Source organism: Rattus norvegicus, chromosome 1 (assembly GCF_021556685.1).
Source record: "Rattus norvegicus strain SHRSP/BbbUtx chromosome 1, alternate assembly SHRSP_T2T, whole genome shotgun sequence".
In the NCBI taxonomy this organism is placed as follows: Eukaryota; Metazoa; Chordata; class Mammalia; order Rodentia; family Muridae; genus Rattus; species Rattus norvegicus.
In genome coordinates, this window is record NC_141534.1 from 139,724,263 (window position 1) to 139,750,777 (window position 26,515).

A 26,515-nucleotide genomic window follows, 5' to 3' on the forward strand; every position below is an offset into this window, starting at 1 on the left:
CGTGCCCAGAACTAGGGCTGTTTTATTTCTCCCCAAAGCAGGATGCTCCTGGGGTGAGGGAGGGCCTTGTCCCTTTGCCTGACCCCTAGGAGCCCCTGTTACCCAAGCATGCTCTCAGCCTTCCGCTGAAAGACTGCCTATGGCCTCTCATTAGAGGGCGAAGTCATGGCTTTCACACCACCCCCTGGCCCAGGCTGTTTCCACAGGGCTCCCGTGGGAGCTGGGGGAGGGTGGCCTGTTTGGAAAGCTGAGGTGTGCTCTTCTCCTTGGCAGTCATCAAGGCTGCAACAACTTGGCATGTGTGGAGGCTGAGGCAGGGCAGCCTTGGCTGTGTGACAGGGGAGCAGTACTGCCCTGCCCCAGCTCTAGGAGTGGCACTCAGCCACTTCTGCCCACGATAGGTAGGCGGTGAGTTCACCGTCCTGGACCCAGCTCCCCAACATTTCTGCCTTCTCTTCCTAGGTCACCTGAGGATTTCCCCAAAGCTCCCTTTTGCCCCCAGCCTTGTCCTGCTGACCAAACTCTGGAGAAAACTGGACAATTCCCAGTAGAGCTAATGGGTGGGGGACACCTGGCAATGAAGTGGCAGTTCTGGGGCCCTTAGGCTGCCTGGCCCTGGAATGTCACAAGGGAGCGGTGATCCCTTCTGGCTGCAGTGATAGGTTAAGTGAGGTAGGCTGTGCAGCACCTGGCAAAAAATCCAGTCTGCTGGGTGTGTCCCTCTCAGTATCTGGGGCCAAACACCTGGGTGTTTACGCCAGGATGATTGAGTGAAATTCCTGGAGAAGTGACGCCAACAGAGAGCCTTGGGCATCCGTTCTTGTCCCGTAACACCCCCACTCCATCCCCACGTACACCAAGATTCGTTACTGTGGGACTAGAATCAGCAGGAGACCCAGGCTTGGGGCTCATGCACAGTGGGAGCAGTTGTCCTCCTCCTTAGCTCCCTTTCCCCCACCTCCTTCAGGATTGTCATGTGACCTCTTTTCAGAGTCCAAACTAGGGTCTGCTTCCGGGACTAGGTGGGCAGTGAGGAAAGGAACTTGGAGACTTCAGACTTCAGGGTTGGCCTCTCCCCGAGGCAGGCAGACTTATAGAAGCTTCCCCTCCTTTCTTCCACCCGCCTGTGTCCTAATTGAAACTATTGCCTCTTAAGTTACACTGCTCACTAAAATAGAGCGCTGGTGCGGGTGCCGCCGCTGGGGCTTTCTGCTGGCTGAGATCCTCCGGCGGCCGATTCATTCCTAGGCTTGCCCGGAAAGCGAGCTCCCCTCCCCCTCCCTCGGGCGGTTCCACCGAGGGAGCTAAGCTTGGGTACTATAAGCTTGGTAGGCTCCAAAAGACAGACATCACCAAGGCCTATAGCAGGACACAGCGTCCACCTCAGAGGCCAAAGTGGCAATGGAACTGAAGAAGCTTGCTGGGCCTATAGTACCTCAGAGCCACTCCAGGCAAAGTAGCTAGAAGTCGGAGGAGGGGAGAAGGGCCCTAGTGGGAAGGCCAGCAGTGGGAACTCCAGGGGCACCTTCCTTTTTTCCATCTAGTGCCCCCTGGTGGTAGAATATCAGGATGATACGATTAGCGGGGGCGGGAGCGGGGCCTGGGGAGTGTTAAAGGTTCCACCAGCAAAGGGCAGTGATTTGAAGTTGGGCAATATTCGCTTCTTGACAATCTTCGCTGATACCGTCGTGCCACCATCCAGACTCAGATGAAACATTCCAGATTTTGTAAGGCCAGCCCCACCTAAGCACAGAGTGTGTTCCGAGAATAGCGTTCACCGCAATTCCCAGCACACATCAGGATCCAGAGCTCTGAGCAAGTAAATCAGTTCCAACAGTCACTGTGCAAGCAGAGTTGAAAACATCTTGACCCAGGAGCTTGTGCTCTAAGTGAGCCTTACCTCTTTAAGAGAAGGCATGGCTGTCTCCCTCCCATCTTACCCTGCCCCTCCCCTAGGCCTCTGAAACCTGATCTAATCCCTTTGCACGCGGGTAATTTATTGGTCTATTGGGCTTTTCTTGGTGGCAAATTACATTGTCTTTATTCCTGGGCTCTGGCCCGGGAGCACCTCACGGAATTCCTAAGACTCCTTTCTCTAGGTTGATCCTTCCCACCCCCTCTGGGCCCCAGCAAAATAAGTTTTATTGGGATGCTTTGTCATGCAAACGGGGTGGTAATAAGCAGGCTATTATTCCAAAAGATTGGGCTTGATTAACAGCTCAAAGGAGGACCTGAGAACACACGGAGCTGATGCTGTACTAGTGCGAAGATTTTATTTTTTTATTTATTTATTTTTTTACCGTGCAGGACCTTTTAGGATTGTGAGATCTTGCTTTGCCTTTCTGCCTCCCAGAGGGGCTGCTATCCACAGATAAATAATGACATCTGAGCCTGAGCCCTGTGGCTCAGTGCAATTGGAAGGCACTGTGGAGCTCAGCCTTTAAAGTGTGAGTGGCTAGCCATGGGAAATTCATGCTCCCAGAACCCTGGGTACATGGGAGTCCCCAGTTTCCACCAGACAGAGTTGGACACAGCTGTTGGGAGGGTGCACATGACATCTGAAATCTCAAAAGATACTTTCAGTGACGAATGCTGTTCTCGGAACACACTCTGTGCTTAGGCAGGGCTGGCCTTACAAATTCTGGAATGTTTCATCCGAGTCTGGATGGAGGTGTGATGTATCAGCGGAAATGGTCGAGAGGTGATTCACCAGGTAGTAAGAGTCAAGGGGGACCCCAGAAGCTTCCTCAGCCCCAGAATGGTTAGAAATAGAAGACCTGAGTGAGAGGGTGACGGGATAAAGATGAGGAGAGCCTGTTTATGGGAAATTGATGGACAGATGCAGGAAAGATGCGTTTGGTAGCCACCTTCCTGAGGCCCTGAATGAAGCAGGACAGATTACTCAAGGCTCTCAGAGAAGCAGTTGCTGCCTCACACCCGAGAAGGTAGCACTGGGACGGAAGCCTGGGAGCAGCTCCTTGTATATCAAATACCAATGTGGGGTCGTTAACATTTTAGCCCAGATCTGTGTGGCTCTACAAAAGGGCATAGAAGGGACACCCTGAGAAGCGACTGGAAGAATCCGGGACAAGAAGAACCCTCTCTGCCCTAGTGATTGTAGGACACATTCAGTTCAGGGGTTTCCTGTGGGTGAGTCCAGGCAGGACTCTGGATTCCATCAATCCAGATATCATTCTCAGGATAATAGCTAATCCTGGGTGTTAGAGGATTAATGGTAAATCAAAACAAACTGTGCAAAGCACACAGTGCCTTCTGATGGAGGGCATCAGGCTCTGTGAGGTTTTGTACTGTGATGAGGTAATTCTCCAGGCAGTGAGTCAAAGTGGACCCCAGAAACTTCCTCAGCCCCAGAATAGTTAGAAATAAAAAAGCAGGGCAGCTGAATGACTCAGAAGGTTGAAGGGGTTTACCAATACTGACCAACTGAATTAGAGTCCCACCCAACGTGGTAGGAGACTGACTCCTAATGGTTCTCAAACCTCCACAACATGCTACCGGATATACACCTGCACATGCATGTCCACACAATACACACACACACACACACACACACACACACACACACACACAATTTTTTTAAAAAAAAGAAATAGGAAAATGTTTGAACTTCTAATCGTGTCCACTCTGGGCGTATTGGCCACCAGATGAGGTGAGCCCCACTCTTTTGTGTGCAATGCCCAGAAAAAGCAGTAGCCTGCCGCCGTGGGGCAGTGAGTATCCTTCTGCCAAGCAGAAAGCATTGAGGACTTGCTCAGAAAGGCTGGCTCTCCCTTGTTTGCACAAGCTGTGTGTTACACACTGTGTTTGTGACACTGGCCTCAGAAGTTCCAATTTACTGCTTGGAATCTCTTCCTTTAAGAAAAAAAAGGAGAAGGAAGGAAAAGAAAAATATATTACACATAAATAAATCAGCCTCTTGGGGACTTCTGATGGGGACCCTGAAGCCTCTGCTTTTGATGCCGGGCCAGGTTGCCTATAGGTTCCTGACCTCTAAGCAGCCTGCAATGGGTGATTTAGTGCAGTGGACATAGGGTGCAGGTTGCGGCCTCTGTGCAGTAGAGTGCAGGAGCCTCTCAGCTTACAGCCCAGGAGGACAGTCCAGCCTTGGCATCTTTGAGGTCCCTCCACAAGGTCCTTAAGAAATGACAGCTGTATGTATATCACTTCGGACAGACAGACCTCGGAGTCAGGTTACCATCTGAAGAAGTAGCAGAGGGCACTCACTGGGCACAGCCACTCCTGGCCCCAACTTATCACTGTCAGTATCAGCTTGCAAACTGCTGCCTTGCTGTGAGCTCTGAGCCCCACTGTGGGAGAGTTGAGCCTTTTTCTGAAGCCCCAGTGTGGATCCACAAGGCTAGTTTAAGGTCTCAGAGCTATGGGGCAGGCAGCAGAGGAATCCTCAAGAGCCAAAGATAGGTCATTTCTCAGCAGCACCGTGTCGGCAGCCCTCCACAAACCTTTCTGCTGGAGGCGTGGGGCACAGAGTCCATTTGTACTGTGACAACGGAAGCAGGCAGGGCCACAGACCGTAGTATTTGAGGCACTGGGGAACTGACCATCTCAGACGGTTTCTTGAGGAAAGGCTTGTAGTGAGTGTGCTTTGAAAAACGTAGAGACGAGGCCAAGTAGATAACGTGCTTGGTGTGAGAACTTGAGGGCCTGAACTCAGATCCCAAGCGCATGTCTGTAACCCCAGCTCTGGGAGCGTGTGAGCAGGAGGATCCTGAGGGCTGGTTACCCAGTCCAGCCCGAACCACAAGCTCAGCTTCAGAGAGAGACCTTGTCTCAAAAACTAAGATAGGGCACCTGACATCAACCTCTGTACAACACACACACACACACACACACACACACACACACACACACACACACACTCACTCACTCACAAATGTGGGGAGGGACAAAACCTGCATACCCCCACACAGAGAAAGGGAGAAAAAGGAAATCTAACTTAGAAGCAGTCCCAAGACCAGTGCAGTCTAAGGCAGCTCCACCCCCAGGCCTCCCACTGGTACAATGAAGGTGGAAATTCCTGCCCCCAGGGTAGTACTGAGGGCCTGAGATGAAAGCGGTTTGGGAACTCAGAGCTGTGGTTACATCCTGCCTGTGTCAAGGAAACTAAGGAAAAAGTCCTTCAAGGTCTGTGCACCTTTTTGCTTGTCTGTTGAAGGGAACAGCAAGTCCTGGAACCGTGGCAGAATTAAAGGCAGTGTGCACACATCTGGCACATGGTAGGTCTTCAGGCCACATGAGTAGTGCTCATGACCGGTTGAACAAAGTTAACAGTACAAAATTCTTTCTTGGAGCCTCTTTCTTGAGTTCTGCAGGCTTTGCTTAGTCAGCACTTCTAGCCCTGCCCCACCCCCCATTGCATGATCGTGACTCAAAGAGGTCACACAACAGTGGGTTTGACCCTGGATACCTGCCCCAAACCCAAAATGCCCCCTAAGCATGGTCCCCATGTTTTTGAGACTGACTAGGTGTAACCTGTGACACAAATCTGTCGCCTGCTGTTAGCTGACACTCAGTCTTCCCTGCGTCTCTCTGAGTGGAGGAATTAATTACAAGTGCCCCACATTTTTCTTTCTTGCACAGAATCCAAAGTTTCTGCGTTTGCTCCCTAGCAAGGACAAAATAGACTGGACAAGTTCAGGAGCCCAGCCCTCTGACCGTTCAATCCTCCAAGAAGTGCCTAGTATGTGTGTGGGGAGGGGATTAATGGGTGCTCTGAATCAGGCTGGGGCATAGGTCACCCAAGCAGGAGGGGCAGGAGTCACCAGGCAGAGAGGCAAGAGCTTACTTGCCACTTCTTGATCAATACCCTGGCTTTCTGCAGAATCAAGGGGATCGTGCCAAGCCCAGGTCACCCTGGGAACAGGCTCTCATAATGTGACAGGAGGAACAGAGTGAAACGAAACCTGCCTAGACCTTTGATGCCTGGCCAGATGATGCCCCATCGACGGTGGCTGCCGTCGATGAAGGAAATGAGGGAGAGGTGGATTCAGTCTATGGAACAATGGCACCACACAATTCCCACTTACTTCTCATGGTTCTGAAAGTAGGGCCAGCAGAACCAGCTTTGGTTGCAGGGAGAACCTCTTCCTGGCTTGCAGACCACCAACTTTAGCATCTTCTCAAAGCGAAGAGAAAGATGGCAAGGTTAGAGTTTAAATCTCAGCTTGTACCCGGACAGAGCACAAACAAACCAACATGGTTCCAAGTGAAAAGATTTGGAGAAGAGGAGTAGAAGAAGGGAGGAAAGGAGTCCAGCCATGCCAAGTGGATGCAAAGGGGTGGAGGATAGGGAGAGAAGGGACAGGGACAAAGAAGGCAGGAGAAGAGGAAGAGCAGGAAAGAGCAAGAGAGGGAGGAGGGGCAAGCAGACCCCTTTATAGTCAGGCACAGCTGGCTGTTGCCAGGTAACTGTGGGGGCGGAGCTTAGACAGAATACCAATACCAGTGTTCCTTAGAAGGGGAGTAATGGCATGATGGGACTTCGTCTTCATAACCTCACCTCAGCCTAGTCATGTCTCAGAGACCAGATGCTCTTGTGTTAGGCATTGGGGCTGATTTGCCGGGAGAGATGGGGTTCAATTCATAGCACACGGCCTGCTGAAAAGGAGGCAATGGGCTGACAACATCGGTGCCTTGGACAGCTGGTCCCCCTGAGGTGGTCCAAGATGGGTATAAGTGGTCAGTGGACTGAAGGAACTGCCCAGTTGGGGTGATATGAGTCTGGGTGCAAAGGGAGATCCACTGAGTTCCAGACTGCAACTCAGGCCTCTGGGAGCACGGAAGAGGGAGGAAGGGCTAACCCCTAGTTGAGGCAGGGCTGGACCATTCTGCTATGGAGGACAGAGGGAGGCCGACTGTCATCCACACTCTTCTGTCTCCTACAGTCCACTTCTAGCCTCAGAACACTGTCTCCTTGTTAGGCTGGGGACCCTGCTTGTTGTGTTCCGCTGGGCCTCAGCACGATGGGAGCATGGCACTCTGCAGATAATGAAACCGAGGCAGAGTCGGGTCCTCACAACTGTTAGAACCGAAATGGAGCCCCGTGTCTTCCTGCCGCCTGACACTTCACATGCTCTCCTCAGCGCTGTTTCCTCGGTCCGCATCCCCACATCGCTGAGAAATGGAGCGAATGAGACAGAGGCATTCACTTAGGGTCCCTTAGCTTCCCCCAGGAGCAAGGACCTAATGCCTCGTGTGAGAGTGCCCCAAGAGTGGCCCCTGTTGCCATGTCAACCACAGCTGTGCAGGTAGCCTGATTTGGAGATGGCCAGCTCAGAAGGACAGGAGGCTCTAGAAGGGACTGTGGCATGGGCGGTAGAGGGCCCCTCCATCTTTGTTCCTGTCACCATAGTGAGCGTGAGGTGAACTGAACCCATGTAGGTTCCGGTCAGGTCTGTGGTGTTTTTCTCAGCACCCCTTTCTGTGATTCTGAGACAGCAGGGTGGCAAGCCAACATTCTGCTCCCAGGACTTGGGTGAGCAAAGGTCTTTGGAGCCAAGATGAAGGGCGTGGGGCCACCCGTGCAGCAGTTTCTCTGTGCCTCTGCTCACACATACCTTTTTGCCTCACTTCACCTCCTTCTGGATGGGTAATATCCAGGGCTTTCCACCTCCACACAGGCTGGGCCCTCAGATGCTACAGGTTGTGGATGCCAGGAGCATGCATTTTGGATGGGAGACCACGTTTTAGGGAGTCTCGCACTGCTCCATGGCTGCCCTCCTCCCCTCCAGAGCAGGCACCAACAGACTGATTCACCAGTCATATTTTGATTATTTAAAGACAGGTTATCACTGTGTCACCTTGATTGTCCCAGAACTTGCCAACCCTGCTGTTGTTGCCTCTCAGGCACTAAGATTGTGAACAGTACCGCCATGTCTAGTCTCATGGAAGTCAGCCTTCTTTGATATATAACCAAAGCTATAAAAATGGGGAAACTGATGTCTTCTATCAAACATTTTCCCTAATGCACAAATAATGCATAACTCTTCTCAAACTAAAAGAAAAACAAGTCCAACAGGTACCAACCGAAAGGAACTTGTTTACCAGCGCTATTGAAAGCACGGGTAGCCTGGCTCTGAGTCTGAAGCCTGAGTCTCAAGATGGTGTGGGACTTCTTTACGCTCGTGTCTTTGTTCTACTGCTGTGAAGGGCAGTGACCAAGGCAGCTCTTACAAAAGAAAGCATTTAATTGAGGGCTTGCTCACAATTTTAGAGGGTTAGTTCATGATCATCATGGCAGGAAGCAGGCAGGCATGGTGCTAGAGCAATAGCTGAGAGTTTTGCATCATGATCCACAAGCAGGAGAGGGGTGGGGAGGGACACTGGACTTGCCAGAGACTCTTGAAAACCCAATACCTATTCCCAGTGACACACCTCCCAAACAGACCGCACCTCCTGATCCTTCCCAAACAGTCTCACTCACATTGACTAAGCACTCAAATGCATGAGCCTATGGGGCTCTTCACATTCCAGCCATCACAACTCAGGTGTGTGACGGGGCATGTGCCTTTAAGAAAAGGTTGCAAGCACCCCATCCCCAAAGTAGGTCAGAGCCCCAGTGAGAGATCAGCAGGCACTGTTACAGACCAAGGGACCCTGCTGGGATGAGTGATCACTCCCATCAGCCTGCCCTCCAAGATTTTACTTCTTGTTTTGATGTAAAGGTTGATTTTATAAGAAAGTCAGACAGCAGAGAAACAAACCGAATTTTCCAAGGTTACAAGCTAAGTTGGTAGTCCAGCCTGGAGTAGCTGGAACAAGACCCCTTTCCCTTTAGATACCTCCCTTGCCAGAAGTGAGCCGTGACCCTCACTCAGCCTTCTGGCTGGACCTCCAGGTCCTTTATCCTGAGACTATACATAGAAACTTTTATCTTGCCGCAGGGATACATGCCTGGCCACTCATTGTCACTGTCGATTGTATGGAAGAATCTAGAAGACCAGGAAAGGATAGGTTGGTTGCTCGTGTCCAGATCAAGATGTAGATATGTTAAGTATGTTAAAGAATCAGTTCTCAGGCATGGCCATCTCTTAAGATCTCAAGGTTCCTAACTTTTATTTGCCAACAAGATGGCCCAGGGGAGTGCTGTACACTCAAGCCTGAGCACATGAGTTCAATCCCCAGAACCCATGCGAGAAGCTCTAAAGTCACACACAGGTCTGTAACACCAGTATACCACCACAGAGAATGGGAAGTAAAGATGTGGGGACGGGGGTTCCCCCAGAATCTCATGGGCTGGCCAGCCTAGGGTGGGGAGCATAGCAGGGGCAACCAGATAGCCTGCTTCAACAAGGTAGAACGCAAGGACCAACTCCCCAACGATGTCCTCTGGCTTCCACACGTAAGCAGATTCAAAGGTAACTCTTGCCGTTAGCTTCCCAGACTGCAGGCGAGAGGAAGATGACCAAGGAAGCCAGTTCCTCTGTGGTGTGGTACAATTGTCCTAGCAGCCAACATTGAGTTTGATAGTGTTCTCTGCCCAGCCAAGAAACTGTCCCTTGGAGCTAGTCCAGTAGAGACAGGATTTGTAGAGAGTGAGGTCTAAGACCTGTGGTAGGTGAGGTCCTCGGTACACAGGAGAGATCCTCCCAGAAAGGTTGAAGTCAACAAGGTATTGTGTCATTGTTCTGACCTGGCGGAGGGACTGGGGGATGGATTGGTTGATAAGGTTGTCTTAGAACTGCTGTGTGTGAGCAGGGGCTCTTGGTCCCGTAGCTGTGTGAGATCAGTCATTTAACATTCAGCAGATTCACACAGTAGGTCTTACTGTTGGCCCTTATTTCAAATGAGTGTGAATAGGTGGATAGCTTCGGGATCTCACAGTGGCAGGAGCAGGGGCACATATCAGCAGTTGTATCTAAATACCTATCAAATTCCTGTTGTTTTCGCTGGAATTCCAGGAGATAGCTATAAAGTATAAGAGAATATCTTGTTGTCTTATTTTCTTTCTTGTGTAGTGGCTTTTTTCTTTTTATGCCCAAGGATGGTTGGTCAGTGACCACCATCCTGCTGAAAACAAATGCAGTCCCTTTTCTGCGATCTGGTCTGAGTGTCTGGACCCTTCTTACCATAGCAGGCCATGAGGAAGAGACTGGATAAAGTTACTCCCCAGTTCACTGAGAAAGAACTTTGCTCCATCTCAGGTAAGGTCTCCCTGCACCTCTCACCCAGAGAGATCTGTAGAAAAGGGTCCAACATGATGGCACATCTGTTTTTCTCCATAGCTATCTCTCCCTGCAAGATCCTCAAGTGCAACTCTGAGTTCTGGAGCGCCACGTCGTCAGGCAGCCACGCCCCTGCCTCTGACGACGTGCCCGAGTTCTGTGCTGCCCTGCGCACCTACGCCCTGTGCACGCGACGGACAGCCCGCACCTGCCGGGGCGACCTGGCTTACCACTCGGCTGTCCATGGCATAGAGGACCTCATGAGCCAGCACAACTGCTCCAAGGATGGCCCCACCTCACAGCCTCGAGTGCGCACGCTCCCGCCAGCTGGGGACAGCCAGGAGCGCTCAGATAGCCCCGAGATCTGCCACTATGAGAAGAGTTTCCACAAGCACTCAGCTGCCCCCAACTACACTCACTGCGGCCTCTTTGGGGACCCACACCTCAGGACTTTCACAGACCACTTCCAGACATGTAAGGTGCAAGGCGCTTGGCCTCTCATCGACAATAATTACCTGAACGTGCAGGTCACCAATACACCTGTGCTGCCCGGCTCTGCCGCCACTGCCACCAGCAAGGTAAGAGGCTCTGGGGAGGTAACTGGGCCAGGCCTGCAGGGTCATACTCTTCAGGTACTGTTGGCACCACTGTGGTCAGTGAAGAAACAAATGGTTTAGAAAGGAATCTTCTGGAGACTCCTTGTCAGAAGATAAACCAACTTACAACTATGCCTGTATTTTTGCCTCTAGTGTGGTGTTTCTCAGACTAAATAGACCCTGCTCAAGAGAGAGTAGTGAGACTATTCTGGTGTCAGAAACTGCCCTATAAAATATATAAGTTTATTTGCTTGTTTGTTTGAGTATTTCACACATGAGGACTGTATTTACATCTGTCCCCACTCCAACTCATGTGTCCCTCCCTACCTCTCAGGATGTCGACCTCTCCTTTGATCGTCGTGACATAGACGTGTTTTTTATAATGTGGTGTGAACACATCATCCACTGAGTCCCTCGAGTGCTGCTTGTTCGTATAGTCAGTCAGTAGCTGCTGAGGGATGGAGAACCAGTCTTCTCCAGAAACGACACATTACCCGGTCCCAAGTGGTCAGCCCTAAACACGTACACTTTTTAACTGGGCAAAATAGCACAAGAATTAGCCAAGCATGACACAGATATAAAATTGTGTATTAGCGGATTGGGTACAGTCAGGACAAGCATTTGAAGAACTTAGCTTCTAATATATGTGTTCCTGTTTATACCCGCGTGTCATGCAGCACAGGCCAAGATGGGAAATGGATTTCCTACTAGCCCTCTGGTTCTCAAACTATGGTGTTAGAGTTCAGTCAGTAAAGGGCTTGCCACACAGGTCCGAGGACTGAATTTAGGTCCCCAGCACCCACATGGACAGCCATGCAGTAGCATGTGCTGTAAGCCTTGGGAAAACAGACAGAAAGCCCGTGGCTCACTGGCCAACCAGTCTAGCTGAATTGGTGAGCTCCAGGCTCAACGAGAGACCCTGTATCAAAACAGCAGAGAATTGAGGAAGACATCTTTATTGACCTCTGGCCTCCACACATCCATGGACCCAGGTCCACTTCACATGCAAAAACACACATATAAATACAAAGTTAAGGAATGCTCCCAAAACACTTATTCTCAAACCTTTGGAATGGTCTTATCCCCCAGATTGGGTTGTTGTTAAAACTCAATCAAAGACTGGGTAATGGTGGTGCATGCCTTGCCTTTGATCCCAGCCCTTGGGAGACAGAGGCAGGCAGATCTGAGTTCAAGGTCAGGCTGGTCTGTGGCGAGGGAGAGAGAATTCCAGGACTGCCAGGGCGACACAGAGAAACCGTGTCTCAAAAAAACCACAGAAGGAAACAGAAACAGTCAAAGGAGTGTGTGGTCTGTGTTCCTCTCTCTGGACCGGTGGCCTCACCTGCCTCTTTGGCTGCATTTATAAACACAGCCCCCGAGCTCCAGCATGCACACCCCCCCACCCTCCCCCGGCTGGTTTGACCACTGCGTCTCTGGGTGAGGTTGGACATGGGTTATTTTTTAAAGCCCTCAGTAGGGTCTGGGAATATAATTGAGCCATGAGATTGCTGGTCTAGCATTTAGTCCCCAGCACCACACAAAACTCAACACGGTGGCACAACCGTGTAATCCCAGGTCTTAGGAAACAGAGCGGAAGGATCCTTAGCTCAGCGTTATTCTTCCTATGTAGTGAGTTTGAAAGGAGCCTGGACTGTGTGAGGCTTTGTCTCAATAAACAACAAACAGGTCATGCAGTAGTCTCAGTGCAGGTTCAGAGGCCACAGCTGTGGGACGGGATGGCTGAGCAGCTGAAGCTGCTGCTGGAGTCCTGTGCCCTGTGTCTCCCCTGTGTCTCCTTGACTTAACTGGATGCTGAGAGGCAGAGAGAGCCTTGAGCACCTGAAACGGGAGAGAGCGGTGAGATGGAGCACGGACCAGCTTCACAGAGTACCCAAGAGGCTCTCCAGAAGTTCTCACTCCTCCTTGGGGCTAGCCCTGACTGCCTAGTGTAGCTCCTTTTGACCAGACGGGAGGTTCCAGGAGGCAAAGGGACTTCCCTACCTGAGATGCAGTTGGTGGGAAATAACAAGGTAGGGTTGACCTCGGAAAGGGCAGCTCCTGAACCTGGCATGTTCTCTCTTGCCGTGGAATCCACTGAGGGCCGCTCCCTCGCGCTCTCTCTCTCTCTCTCTCTCTCTCTCTCTCTCTCTCTCTCTCTCTCTCTCTCTCTCTCTCCTCCAAGGAGGGCTCAATGTTTGGGTGGCAGGTCTCAGGTCCTGCTCACTGGTCAGTGCCAGAGACAGCTAAGGACCCCATTTCCCAGGCATGAGGATACTCCTACCCTCCAAAGAGTCTCCCTCCCCTGCTTACTCTGCTAGGGGAGGGGGAAGGTCTCCAGTGATCTCAGACTTGCCAGGAGCTAAGGTATTGAGGTGAGAGGATAGTGCTGTCAGACAGCGGGCATAGGTCTGACCCCCTCAGGCCTGGCCTCTATGTGCTACCTGCCCGGTCACCATAGTCCCCCAGGTTTTCTAGGCTGGCTAGGAGACAGTAGGTCTATTTCCCCAGGAGGAATGTGTTGGAAGACCACATGTTAGGCAATGCCAGGCTGGCCCACAAGGCTGTTTCTGTTCCTTCTCTCTCTGCCACACCCTAGAAGAGGACAGTGAGGTGACCTGGCAGCCAGAAAAAAATGCTCCATCAATGCCACTTCCTTCTGCTCTGGTGGCCCTGACCTACCAAAGGAGTTCTTTCTGGGCCCACCTACTGGGTAGAAAACAGACGGGTCTTCACCGTGGCTGCCCTTCCATGCTCATAGCACCAGGTCAGGCTGCCTAGCAGGCAAGCAGATCTGTGGCCAGAGCCAAAACCCCCCTCTTCCCCTTCCCCTTCCCTCGCCTGGCCCTCAGAAGACTTAAGGTACCCCAGGCACGAATCCAAACACCTTCCTGCAGCTTTCAGCTGCTTACCACCCTCCTTCCTCAGAGCCAAGATAAATGAATCCTGGGAGCCTGAGGCAGTGGCTTCTAATTGCACCCACAAATGCAGCTCTGGAAGGGACCCAGCCTCCCTGCCCCATGCTGTGACCTCCAGAGGGCTGGCATCTGGGCACAAGGGGAGACTTGAGGATACAAAAGGGATGGGGGTCTCCAAGTGGCTACTGCTGCTCCTCTCGAGGGAGGTGTGATCACCAGTGACAACAGAGAACAAACACAGAGCTGAACCTGACCAGGGAGGCCTGACCTCTGTCAACTCGGGACTGGCAGTGTACTAGAGGCAGTGTGGCCTTAAACACCTGCACAGTTGAGGTACACCTAGACCCCAGCCCTCAACACGGTAACGCTGTCCACAAACCAAGTGGATTGATCGTTGATTTGGTTCTGTGATTCGTTCACTCCCTCTACATATGATGCAGGGATCAGGGCACCAGAGAGCTGCCTGAGTTAAAATGGGAGGCCTTCCCCACCCAGGCCAGCATGGAGACTTCCAGAATGGTATGGGGTTGAGTGGCAGGGCTTGACCAGCCCAGCCCTTCCTCTGTGACCCAGACTTTTGATCACAGCAGGCTGACAACTCTCAGACCCCATCAGCTTGGCTCTGCTAGAGACCAGACAGTGACACTGTTGGTATCTGTAGCCAAGTCAAACTCAAAACTCAGACCAGACTGAGAGCCCTGTGGTCCCCAGGTGAGCTACCTCAGTGGCCAGTTTCCAGTGCCTTGGCATTCTGCCATTCTTGGAGCTCCCAAGTGTATGTGTGCTCTCTGATTCAGCAACATGGAGTTCCCCTCATGCCAGCCTCTTGGTGCCATGCTGTGTCTTCCCTGGCTTAACTCCTGGCTCTGCCCAGGGAACTTGTAGGGTTTGCCACTGAGCTGACCCCTGGAATCCCAGGGAAGGAATGGAGAACATAGCACCCCAGGAAAGCAACAGATGTAAGAGAATTTCAACCCCAGAGTGGTAGAGTCTCTGGGGACCTTCTCCCACAGAGCACAGACTCTAGCTCCAGCAGCCACAACACACACACACACACACACACACACACACACACACACACACACACACACACACACACACACACACACGAGCTCACCACCTGGAAACCTTGCCCAGCCGCTGTTGTAAAAGCTGCATGCAAAAGTCTGTCTCTGGGGGTTGGGGTTTTGGCTCAGTGGTAGAGCGCTTGCCTAGCACGCGCAAGGCCCTGGGTTCGGTCCCCAGCTCCGAAAAATAGAATAGAAAAAAAAAGTCTGTCTCTGTACGGTGTCTCACTCGGGGCTTTGGTCATTCCCAGGGAACTGCCGTTAGCCCTCTCCAAGGCCTCCTCCCAGTTTGACTGGTTGTGCCTATTTTATAGGCAAAGAAACTGAGGGTAGGAACTCAACTCTTCTACTCCCTCACCCCCACCCTCTTCACCCCTGTTTGTTTCCCCCTTGCACTCAGAAACCAGTTACACTATCTACTTCATCTGCTCAGGTCAGTGACCTCCAGGGGTCATGAACTCTTGCCCCCTCCTGTATCCCCGCCCCTTGCAGCCCTTGGCTTTAGATGACACCATTAACATTCTCTCCTCCCTTCCTCCTTCCCTCCCTTACTCACTCCCTCTCTCCACCCCACACACCGTGTGTGTGTGTGTGTGTGTGTGTGTGTGTGTGTGTGTGTGTGTGTGTGTGTGTGTGTGTGTGTGTGTGTGTGTGAAGTTCAGGGGCCCCTTTGAAAAAGAGGACACCAAAGGCAGAAAATCATCCATCCATGGTGGGTTGGCAGCAGGCCGCCAGGCTTTCGACAGGCCCCCTTCATGTTGTTACTTGTGGTCCCTGGCACAAGTGCCAAGGAGTCAGGCAGCCTGTCAGCCTTCCAGGAGGCTGTCTCCATTCGAGATGGGGGCTGAGGCCACACCAACCTTTCCTGTCCCAAGGGGAGTGCTGACACTTGGAGAGCAGGAGACCCTTCCCCACGTCTGTGTGGCCTTACGCACCAAACAAGAGCACCAGTATCCCTCACCCTGGCACCCCTCCGGTGGCAGGACCACCCACTTCCCAGACCACCCTGGCCGGGCCACCTCTGTGCCTGTGCTGCATGAAGGCGCCATTTTCGTAGGTCAGGAACCGGAGAGCAGCTGCATTTTCAGGCCGTCCAAGGCTTGACTCTTCAGGAGGGACAGGCTCCAGCATCTGTTGACATCCCAGTGCATGCTGGAAATGGGAGCCCTGGGGAGGGAAACAGGAAGTAGAGTCCCATTCTTAAAAAGCTGTGTGGCGGGTGCCTGCTAGGCTCACACTCTGGGGACTTAGCCCTACCCCCCACCCCCCAGCCCTTTCTCCCACAAAGCAATAGAATGGGGCTGGTCACTCATCACATGGCCTCCTGACCCCAAGCTGACACAGGTTTTGTTTCTTTTAAAGTAAGAAGAAAAATAGTATGATCCAGCCCAGGCTGTGTGTGTTTTGTTTTGGGTTTGGGTTTGTTTGTTTGTTTGTTTGTTTGTTTGTTTGTTTGTTTGTTTGTTGAGACAGGGTTTCTCTGTGTAGCCCTGGCTATCCTGGAACTTGCTCTGTAAACCAAGTTAGCCTCAAATTCAGATAATTTGCCTACCTCTGCCTCCCTAGTGCTGGAATGAAAGGAGTGCACCACCACTGCCTGGTCTGGATTGTTTTTATACAAGTAGAATCTAAAAAAGATGTTGGAGTAAGGTTTTTGGTTTGGTTTGGTTGGTTGTTTTGGTTTTGGTTTGGTTTGGGTTGGGTTGGGTTGGGTTTTAGTATTTCTATGGAGGAAGAAACCCATTTTTTCAAACAGCCAAAATACTCTAGCCCCTGAGAGTCACATGTAGCCCGCCCCACTGATCTCCTTCATCCCTCCTGCCTATGGGCCTGTGGTACAGCAAGAAGACAAGGCTCCAGGTCTTCTTAGGTCCCATGGCCCCTGCATACCACCATTTACTACCTGGTTAGCAAGGGGGACCCACAAAACAAGACAGTGATGAACCAAGGAACTCCTCCTGAAACTGAACACTTCCTGGCCTGCTCAGCCTGAGGTGGGCAGAAGCCGCTAGGCCCCACTGCCCTGGCCTATGGCCAATATGCTTACCTGGGCCTCCTGGGTTCTTTGCAGCTGTGGCAACTTCCCCACTGTCTGCTGTCACCAGGCCCCGCATGTGGCCTTCCTGGGTGGCCCTGAACCCAGTTCTTTGACTCTCCTACTGTTGGTCCCATCCAAGCAATGATTCCAGTTTTCCTGGTCCTATGCTTATGGGGCCAGAGACTCCCTTAGCCACCCTGTGAGCCCTCTCAGGTTAGCATCATCGTGGCTCTGCTGCCACACATGCTACCTGAGCATCCAGGGAGAGCATCCAGTCAGGCAACTGGGACCCCTAAGTTGGTAGATCCACTGGGATAACAGTGGGGTCAGTATCCCCTCTGGATCCCCACCAGCTAGCTGGGAGCTATCCTTTCTTTTCCACAGTACTGTTCATGTCTCCAGCTTTTCATCCTCCCTGGGAAACAGACAGACACCACACCCAGGAGGACAGGCAGGAACATTGCACTCAGCCCCCTCCCAACGCTACCTGGCCCCCTGTCCTATGGACCGGTGGCCATAAGACCTGAGATCAGTGGGTTTCAACCCTCCTAATGCTACAACCCTTTACTACAGTTCCTCCATGTTATGCTGACCCCACCATCACCACCACAAAATTACTTGTTGCTCCTTTCAACAATTGAAATGTCGATACTGTTAGGGATCATAACGTAAGTATTTTTGGAGATAGGAGTTGGTCGAAGGGGTCGTGACCCACAGGTTGAAAACCACTGCCCTAGATAGAGGTCAGAAACCTAAAACTACCCACTTCCACCTTTTGTGGCTGTGCGGCAAGCTACAGCAGCGCCCTGAGCAGCCGTGAAGCTGGGGATGGGATCACCTGCCCTTGCAATGCCACAGGAGACTAGAAATAATAACTACAGTGCCTGCAATGCCAAACACAGGGAAAGTCTGTGCATCTAAGGACAGCTGTCATTGGCTCAGCCCAGACCCTCACCTATAGGCTCCATTTGGGAATGGCCTCCCTGCACCCCCATCCTCAATTGCACTGGGGTCATGACCTCTGTCTTCTCCATTGCATGGACTTTCCAGTCACCTCTGGGCATTGCAGCCCTCTACTCTGCAGGCTTGTGGGCTCCATTCGAGACCATGAAGGTGTCAGTAGGCCATCCCTTCCCAGCTAGCTCCTGCTGCTGCTGGCTTCCCTTGGCGCGCAGCTGCTTCCTCTCCTCCTAGTCACTTTGCCTTTTCCTCTTGGCCATGTCTCCCGTGACCTCTCATTTCTGCAGGCACTTGCACTCATCCTGGGACCCATGCAGGTGACCCAGGACGTGTCCCCCTCATGGTCCCTAACCCACTCACAGCTCCCAAGCCCCTTTCACCATATCAGGTAGCGCTCATGAGTTGGGATAACTTAGGGTCTGATGTTGTGAGGAGCAGCTTTTAGCCTGATTGTAGTGGACGAAGGACCTTTTAATTTTAATTGGACCCCTTAGTTTTATTTTTTATTTTATCTTAATGGTTGGCCTCTCTATAGTGAGTGAGCTGGGTTGTTTTTTTGTTTGTTTTTTTTTTTTTTTGGTTTTTGTTTTTTTTTTTGTTTTTTTTTGGCTTTTAATTATGGTAGTGAGCAGAAGTTTTTCTAAGTAAATATGTATATATATGAAAGTTACAAAGAAAAATAGTAAGTGTACAGGAGTGTGGTTGGTGCTGAGCTGTGACCATTATGGAGAAGGGAGGGTCCACAACATCCTGGGGTACCTCCTAGTTCCCTAAAATCTCTGTGGCTCATCTCCCCACGTCCTGATCCTGTATCTTTTTTCCATAGCTCACCATCATCTTCAAGAACTTCCAAGAGTGTGTGGACCAGAAAGTATACCAAGCCGAGATGGACGAGCTTCCGTCCGCCTTTGCCGATGGCTCCAAAAACGGTGGAGATAAACACGGAGCCAACAGCCTGAAGATCACAGAGAAGGTGTCAGGCCAGCACGTGGAGATCCAGGCCAAGTACATCGGCACCACCATCGTGGTGAGACAGGTGGGCCGCTACCTGACCTTCGCCGTCCGGATGCCTGAGGAGGTAGTCAACGCCGTGGAGGACCGTGACAGCCAAGGCCTCTACCTCTGCCTGCGGGGCTGCCCGCTCAACCAGCAGATCGACTTCCAGGCTTTCCGTGCCAACGCCGAGAGCCCTCGCAGGCCAGCAGCTGCCAGCCCCTCTCCTGTGGTCCCCGAGACATTTCCGTACGAGACAGCTGTGGCCAAGTGCAAAGAGAAGCTGCCTGTAGAAGACTTGTACTACCAGGCCTGTGTCTTCGACCTCCTCACGACTGGCGACGTGAACTTCACGCTGGCCGCCTACTATGCTTTGGAGGATGGCAAGATGCTCCACTCCAACAAGGACAAGCTACACCTGTTTGAAAGGACTCGGGAGCTGCCTGGCGCTGTGGCCGCTGCAGCATTTCCCTTGGCCCCCGAGATGCTCCCGGGCACCGTCACACTTCTGGTCCTGCTGCCTCTGTTCTGGTAGACGTTTGGCCATGTAGGATACAAAGGAGGGTATAGACTCTGCCCTGAGCCTTGGGCTCCTGCCCTTGGCTTCTCCTTCGTCTGAGGGTCCAAGTCAGCATCAGGATGCAGCCCAGCCGGTGGGCTTCCTGTGACCCAGTGTTTTCAGCAGCGGAGGTGGCCTCTAGCTGACGGCCTGAACATGGTGCCGTCAGAGCCGTCCTCAAATGTTATGGCCAGGGCTAAGGGCGCGGGACAGCTCTCCCCTCTCGATTAGTGCACGCGACAAGGTTGTGGTGATTGATGCTGTGTTTTTGTGACAGTAGAGTTGTGTGAGGGAGAGCAGCTCCCTCCACCCCGACCCCACCGTGTGAATGTTCGAACCAGAGCCCCACCCCTAAGCTGAAGCCCCACCCCCACCACCAGAGAGACACTGGGAAAGTCGGCTCCTTCCACACTCTCACAATGCACTGAGACAGGCCCGGCTGACTGCTGCACACCCGCTCTGGGGCCTCCTGTCCCCTCCCACACACGCGCACACACTGTTACACAAGCACACTCGCACACACTAAGCCCGTGGGGACACCTCGAGACCGCCACATCAGTAGGGCGGAAGCATCTACGGATCCCCAGAGGGCCTTGCTCAGTATCTTTAGCAAATGGATGTAACCTTGTAGCCAGTGGGCTATGTCCTCTTGGTACCACCTACCCAGTGCTACGTACCCAGAGACGGTCCTGTGCATCCAGCTACTGTGGATGTGATTGAGGTGCTGCTTCCGAGGACCTGCCTGGAAAGGCCCACAGTTGAAGGGAGGGTGTGTTTTGGCCTGAGGTCTAAGCAGTACCTCTCATGGGCTCAGATCCCGGCTCCACCCTCTGCCCCTCTCCCATTGCACTTAAGAAATCAAAGTGCTTGGTTCTGAATGTTACAACAGAGACGTGATCCTCCAGTTCCTGCCATCGTTGCCCCTACCCTATCCTTCACCCCTACCCTTGCCCCCCACCAGCAGAGGGGCCCTGGGACCTCAGGGCATGAGCAGCAGACCCAGTGGATAGGGCCAGCTGGTCTGCCCTGTCCTCTGCTCTCTTTCTCTTGCCTCTTAGATTCCTGGCTGCTGGTCAGCAGCTCTGCTCCCCAACCCCTTTGTCTGCATTTCTTTGTGGGGGTTGGGGGGAGCATCATCTAAGAGGCCTTCCTGCACCCTGTACCCTGGCAGGCTCTCCTCCCACTAGAACCTTCTTTCAACTCTGGCCACAGCCAGAGGCCTGTCACTGGGAGCCTAGGTCTCCTTCAGCTCAAGGCGAGAGTCCACCCACAGAGCCCAGAGCCATTCCCAACTCTGCTGCTGTTCCAGAGGCCCCCCAAGGGACCAGCACAACAGAACAGCCAGCCCCCTGGGCCACCCAGCCAGCGGCCCTGCAGAGCCTACCCTAGCCCCACTCAATGTTTATAGCAGCCCTGTGCTGCTCCCCAGGGACCTCTCCATACACTGGCCAGGAGGCTGCAGAACCTGCCTCTCCCTCCCAGAGGTCCCAACCCCTGCCAAAACCACATGGGTAGCTGGGAGGGGTCAGCTCCGCCCCTCTCCTCCCTGCTGGTTTTTTAGCTATCCCTATGTTGGAAGTAAAAGAGTCGAAGCACTTTATTTTGGTTGTGTTTGATCACGTTCTGCTTGGAAGTGGGGACCCCTCACTGAGTCCACATGTCTGCGGCCTGTGTGGAGCACCACTGCGTGTACATACTGTAAATTATTTATTAATGGCTAAATGCAAGTAAAGTTTGGTTTGTTTTGTTATTTTCTTTTAGACGAGCTGTTGGAATTTATTTTCTAAACAGACTTTGGTCCTCGTGGGGTGGAGAGACGAGGTGGGTGATGGGTGTGTCCCACTACAAAGTGTGTCAAGACGGCGGCGTGTGCCAGAATCGTGGGAGCTGTGAAATGCAGCTGGTTAACCCCGTGGCCCTCGGTGACTGAGATTACTTTTCTTCCTTCTTCACCTAGAGCCACTAGAAAGGCTTGGTTGGTCCGTTTTCCTTGCTCTAGTCACAGGAGAGCAGACTGGTGTTCTATGGTGGAAGGCTAAGATCTGTTTTCTAGAACAGAGTTGGAGAGGCAGATGGTCTGAGGTCCACGACGGCTTCATCCAAGCCAGCATGGCCAAGGAACCCCAGCCACAACTCAATCCTTAACCTCTTCAGCATCCCCTAGCATCCAGCCTAGGGAGGGGCCCGGTGACATACACTAATAGGACCACTGTCCAGACCTGTGCACAGCCAGGCTCACTGCTGACTATGGTCACATGTCGTCCATTAAAAAAAAATCCCTACCCAGTGAGTCAGTGTCAAGGGACCCAAACCATTTAACAGGTTAAGAACTGTGTGAGATGCACCCGTCTGTACCATGTCCTGGCAAGGGCAGAGCCAGGACATATACCTAGGTCTGTGTTGCTCCAGATACTTTGTTCCTGGTACCAAATGCCACAAGGCAGAAGAGTACAAGCCAGGTAAGTGACTTTGGACAAGTCATTTAACCCCCTGAGCCTCCCCAAGCCCCCACATTCACTTCACCTCTTCCCCACAGGGGAGGGGCCCACACAGCCATGGGAGGAGACAGAGGGAAGGCCAGCAGGAAGGAGAAATCCAGAAAGCATTTATGCCCACCCCACACACAACCTCAGTACCAGATGTGAGGAGAGAGTGTTCAAGAGCCTTGCTTTAAAAGAACAAAGAAACAAACAAAGTCACAGACTCCTAAAGAGACCCTCAAGGGGTTGACCTGCGCTGTCAGTGCCCAAAGGCCTCATCCCCCAGTGGTCAATTGGAAACGTTAAAAATCAAACAAACCCAGGAGAGCAGTGTAATGGTGGCAAGGCCATTGGCACGTGCCACACACAGGACAGATTGTGGAAAAGCCAGGCATAGGGAAAAAGTCCTTCATTCCCCATCAGATGAACGTGCTGTCTGACACTTGCCAAAAAAACATTTGGGGCTTGGAATTTTTTCAGGTCCCTAAATTTAACCCACAAGAATTCTTTCCTAAATACCACACTGCTCATTGCCCTCGTGGATTTGTATCTGGAGCCCAACACCTTAAGTCTGAGTGCACTGTCCTCACTGTGCATGGCGTTGGTACAGACCTGGACCAAGGCCAGTCAGCCTGACTACTCCAAGCTTTAGCATAGCCCTAAACTACCCTCTCCGGCCCATCCCAAAACTGCCTGTGTTGCTCGAATACAGATGGGGTGCAGTGGGTATGTAGCTCAATGTTAGGGCCCTTGCCTGTGGTGTGAGGGACCTTAGGCTCCTAGGTTGTGCCCCCAAGCAAAAACAAGAAAAGATTTGGGGGGGGGGATTCTTAGTGTTCTCATTAAACAAGCCAGAGTTTCTAAGGATTTAAAAAAAAAAAAAAAAGCTGATAAGCGAAATCTGATAACTGCATGCAATTTGGAGGGGAAAATTATCTGAACACTCTGGCAGAGGCCCAGGAGAGCCAGGCAACACTGGAGCCTGTCTCTCATGCCCAAGCAAGGCCCAGAGCAGCAGCTAAGCGTGTAAACTTGGGCAGCAGGCTGACTTGGCGTGGGACCTGGGCTCTGCCTCTTGCTAGCTGTGTGGTCTCCCTTGGATTTTTTGAGCCTTAGATTCCTGATCTGTAAAATGGAATTACACTGTAGCCACCTCCCAGAGTCCTGTGGAAATCCAATGAGCTAATTCCTGGCACAGACGCCCGACGACGACAAGAGAACCCACCAAAAGAGGTCCCTGTGGCAGTCGTACATAGGGACTTATTCATTTGGTGAACCCCCTTGTCTGTGGGGACAAGTCCTGTGTTCTTGCTGGGGAGATAAACAAATAATTGATACTTACATAATCTAACGACCCATGTGGCAGACCCCAGGAAGAAAAGCAGGTTCATTCTGAGTGACCTCCTAACTAAGGAAGGACGAAAAGGGATGCTCCTCTTTGGAAGGGTAAAAGGCATGTCTGACTAACTCACCACACGAATTTCCGAAGCAAGGCATGTCAGAAGTGGGAGGGAGCATTCTACAAAGAGCAGAGAATGCTGCAGACCTGGAGCAGCACAGCCCCAGGGAGATCTCAAGGGAATGAAGGAGCCAGAGTGACCCCAGGCCAGTGAGGGGACACATAGAAGTCCCAGGGTAAAACTAAACAGCAGCTAAAGTATAGCAGAGCTCCTGGGCTGGCCAAAAAGGATATAGGTCTCCTCTCTCCTCCCCTCCTCCTCCTCCTTTCTCTCTCTCTCTCTCTCTCTCTCTCTCTCTCTCTCTCTCTCTCTCTCTGAAACAGGATCTCTTATGGTACTGATTGCCTGTCACATTTATATATAGCAAAGTAGAAGGATGACCTTGAACTTGTAGCCCTTCCAGCTGAGGTTTCCTGAGGTACAGTTCCAGATGAGCACCACTATCCTAATTTATGCAGTGCTGGTTATGGGACTCAGTCTAGTAGACACTCAACAAGCATTTCAGCCAACTGAGGTACTTTCCCATCCTTACCTGATGTCCTCTCACCCCACTCCCAGTTCCAAACGGAGCCTTACAAACCATCACCGGGGAAAGGCAAAGCCATTACTACCACACAAGGCCAGACCAAGGCAGTGGCTGAAGTGGAGAGCTGTGTGAAATGAAGACTGTTTGACATGCAGGGTGGGTTGGCAGAGCTTAGAGCGGGAAGAGGAACTGTCACTGGGTGTGGCTTGAAGCACCTGGGTTGACAAAGTGCCACTTCCTGAGACTGGCAGGAGGATCTCTGGGAAGCAGGTCTGGGACATGTCAAAAAACACACCCAGTTTCATTGTTTTAAATTCGTGTGTGTGTGTGTGTGTGTGTGTGTGTGTGTGTTTAAGACAGAGAGAGAGGGTGGAGGGAGGGAGAGAGAGAGTGTGTGTTTAAGAAAGAGAAAGAGGGAGGGAGGAGGGGGAGAGAGAGAGAGAGAGAGAGAGAGAGAGAGAGAAGCAACATCTCCTTCCACTGTACAGGAGCCAGGGCTTGAACTCAAGCTGTTCAAGTTGGAGGCTTTGCTAGCTGAGCCTTCTCACTGGGCCTGAATTTTTTCATTTGCTCACAACAGCAAATGTTGAAGGCAAGCTGTGCTCATAGAACGAACTTCCCAGATAAAAGGAAGTGTGCTGCTGGGAGTAGACCGAGCAGCCTCCTGCTCAGCTGTGGTGGATAGGAGGACCAATGGAGCCACTGAGGCTCACAGAGAGGGCTGAAGACTTCAAAGGCCATGTTTCAGCAGAAAGGCTTGGGGCCCACACTCAGGCAACCCCTGGCCAGGTGCTTGGAAAGATGGCAGGTGGTTCACTAAAGTTGGACTTATGCTATCAAATGCTAGGCTGTGTGGGATGGAAAGAGGCCAACATTTAAAGAAGGAAGCACAAAACACTCTAGGGAAACATTGGCGAAGTACCAGCCAGGAACACAGACCTGGTCAGGTCAATGATCAATTCCGGGCCTTGCCACTTGCTCATGGGGTGACTAGACCCTGCAGTGAAGGTGGATTCTACTGCAGTGGTGTCTAGGAAGACAGACATGGGCAATATGTTCAAGAGAATGTAGGAAGGAAACACAAGGAGAATCTACACACACCACCCCATGCCACCAAAAGCGCCATCCCCATGGGTTCTATAGAGCCTCAATCTGCAGCTGGACACTCGACCATCCTTCCCTACAGGCTAGTCTTTTAGGCGCAGTCCAGAAAGCAAATCTCTTTGGTCTGATTGGTTGACAAATTCTTGAAACATAAGAAGCAGCTTTGGCATTCCAACCAAGGTCAGTGAGAGATTTCCACCCCAGTCCTCTAATCTGGGGTGGGGGGGGTGCGTGTCTAAGATCAGCTCCACAGAAAACCATTGCCTGACTCTATTGACCTATAGTGCTCACTAGCTGGTCCCACAGCTCTCCCCGACAAACCTCATCATCCCGCTGGGCTTTTTAGAATAGCAACCCTGGACATCTTCTTCTTCCCTCTCTCCAATAGTGTCAGTACTGTGATCCAGCAGAATGGACCTTACAGAGTGCACTATAGGCAGCCATGGGCAAGCATGGTTATAGAGTGTGCTATAGGCAGCCATGGGTGAGCATGGTTGTAGAGTGGCTATTGGCAGCCATGGCAAGAATGACTGTGGTGGTGGCAGGTGTGTTTCTGGAATCAGGCAACCCAATTCCTAAAGTCCAGGTAAGCAGACTGACCATTTTACCTTGCCCTTGCCTCAGGGTGACCTTGGGGGGATTCATCCACATTTGAATTCACACTAGTTTACTAATCTCTTTCCTACAGAGATTGGAGTCCTTTAGAAAGATCAACATGATCTCTCATGGTTTGCATATGCTTGGCTCAGGGAGTGTCAGGATTAGAAGTCGTGGCTCTGTAGGAGTAGGTGTGTCACTGTGGGTGTGGGTTATAAGTCCTTCATCCTAGCTGCCTGGATGAAGTCAGTATTCTGCTAGCAGCCTTCAGATGAAGATGTAGAACTCTCAGCTCTGCCCGCACCATTCCTCCCTGGATGCTGCCATGCTCCTGCCTTGATGATAATGGACTGAAACTCTGAACCTGTAAGCCAGACCCAATGAAATATTGTCCTTTATAAGACTTGCCTTAGTCATGGTGTCTGTTCACAGCAGTAAAACCCTAACTAAGACAATGTCCCAACCAAAAAAAAAAAAAAAAAAAAGTCTGCCAAGGGATATACTCAGAAACTATTAGGGAATTGGACTTATGCAAACAGGACAACTGTGGGGACCATTTAGTAGCAAGAGGAGCTGGCTTGGGGTGAGAGATAACTCGCCAAGAGTCTGGGGCTGGAGGAATGGCTCGGTAGTGAGGACCAGAGTACAGGTCCCAGCCCCATGTATCAAACAGCTCCCAATCATTAACTCCAGCTCTAGGGGATCCAACATCCTCTTCTGACATCCACACCTACCTGTACTCACACATACACACCTTCTCACAAAGACATAGCCTCTCCCTCCAACCACTAACCCACTTACAAAGAATTAGGAATGGCCAAGTACAGTAGTTTGTGCAAGAGAACTTCTGCGCAGAGCCTAGCTGACCCACATCATCCATGGGCTCCGTGTGTGTGTGTGTGTGTGTGTGTGTGTGTGTGTGTGTGTGTGTGTGTGTGTGTGTGAAACAAATGCTCCCAGCCTCAGCCACGAGAAAACACTTCTATGGCCGGGTTGTCTTGAAAACTAACTGGAGTGT

General features: G+C 51.8%; 1 protein-coding gene across 1 annotated transcript in view; it reads left to right on the forward strand.

Moving 5' to 3' along the window:
• The window catches only part of Rgma (repulsive guidance molecule BMP co-receptor a), a 44,036-nt gene extending 22,947 nt beyond the window's left edge, over nt 1-21,089 (forward strand). The window contains 2 exon segments of the mRNA NM_001107524.1: nt 10,263-10,780; nt 18,605-21,089. Coding sequence (NP_001100994.1) covers nt 10,263-10,780; nt 18,605-19,306 — 1,220 coding nt within the window. The 3' untranslated portion in view covers nt 19,307-21,089.
• Nucleotides 21,090-26,515: the final 5,426 nt, after the last annotated feature.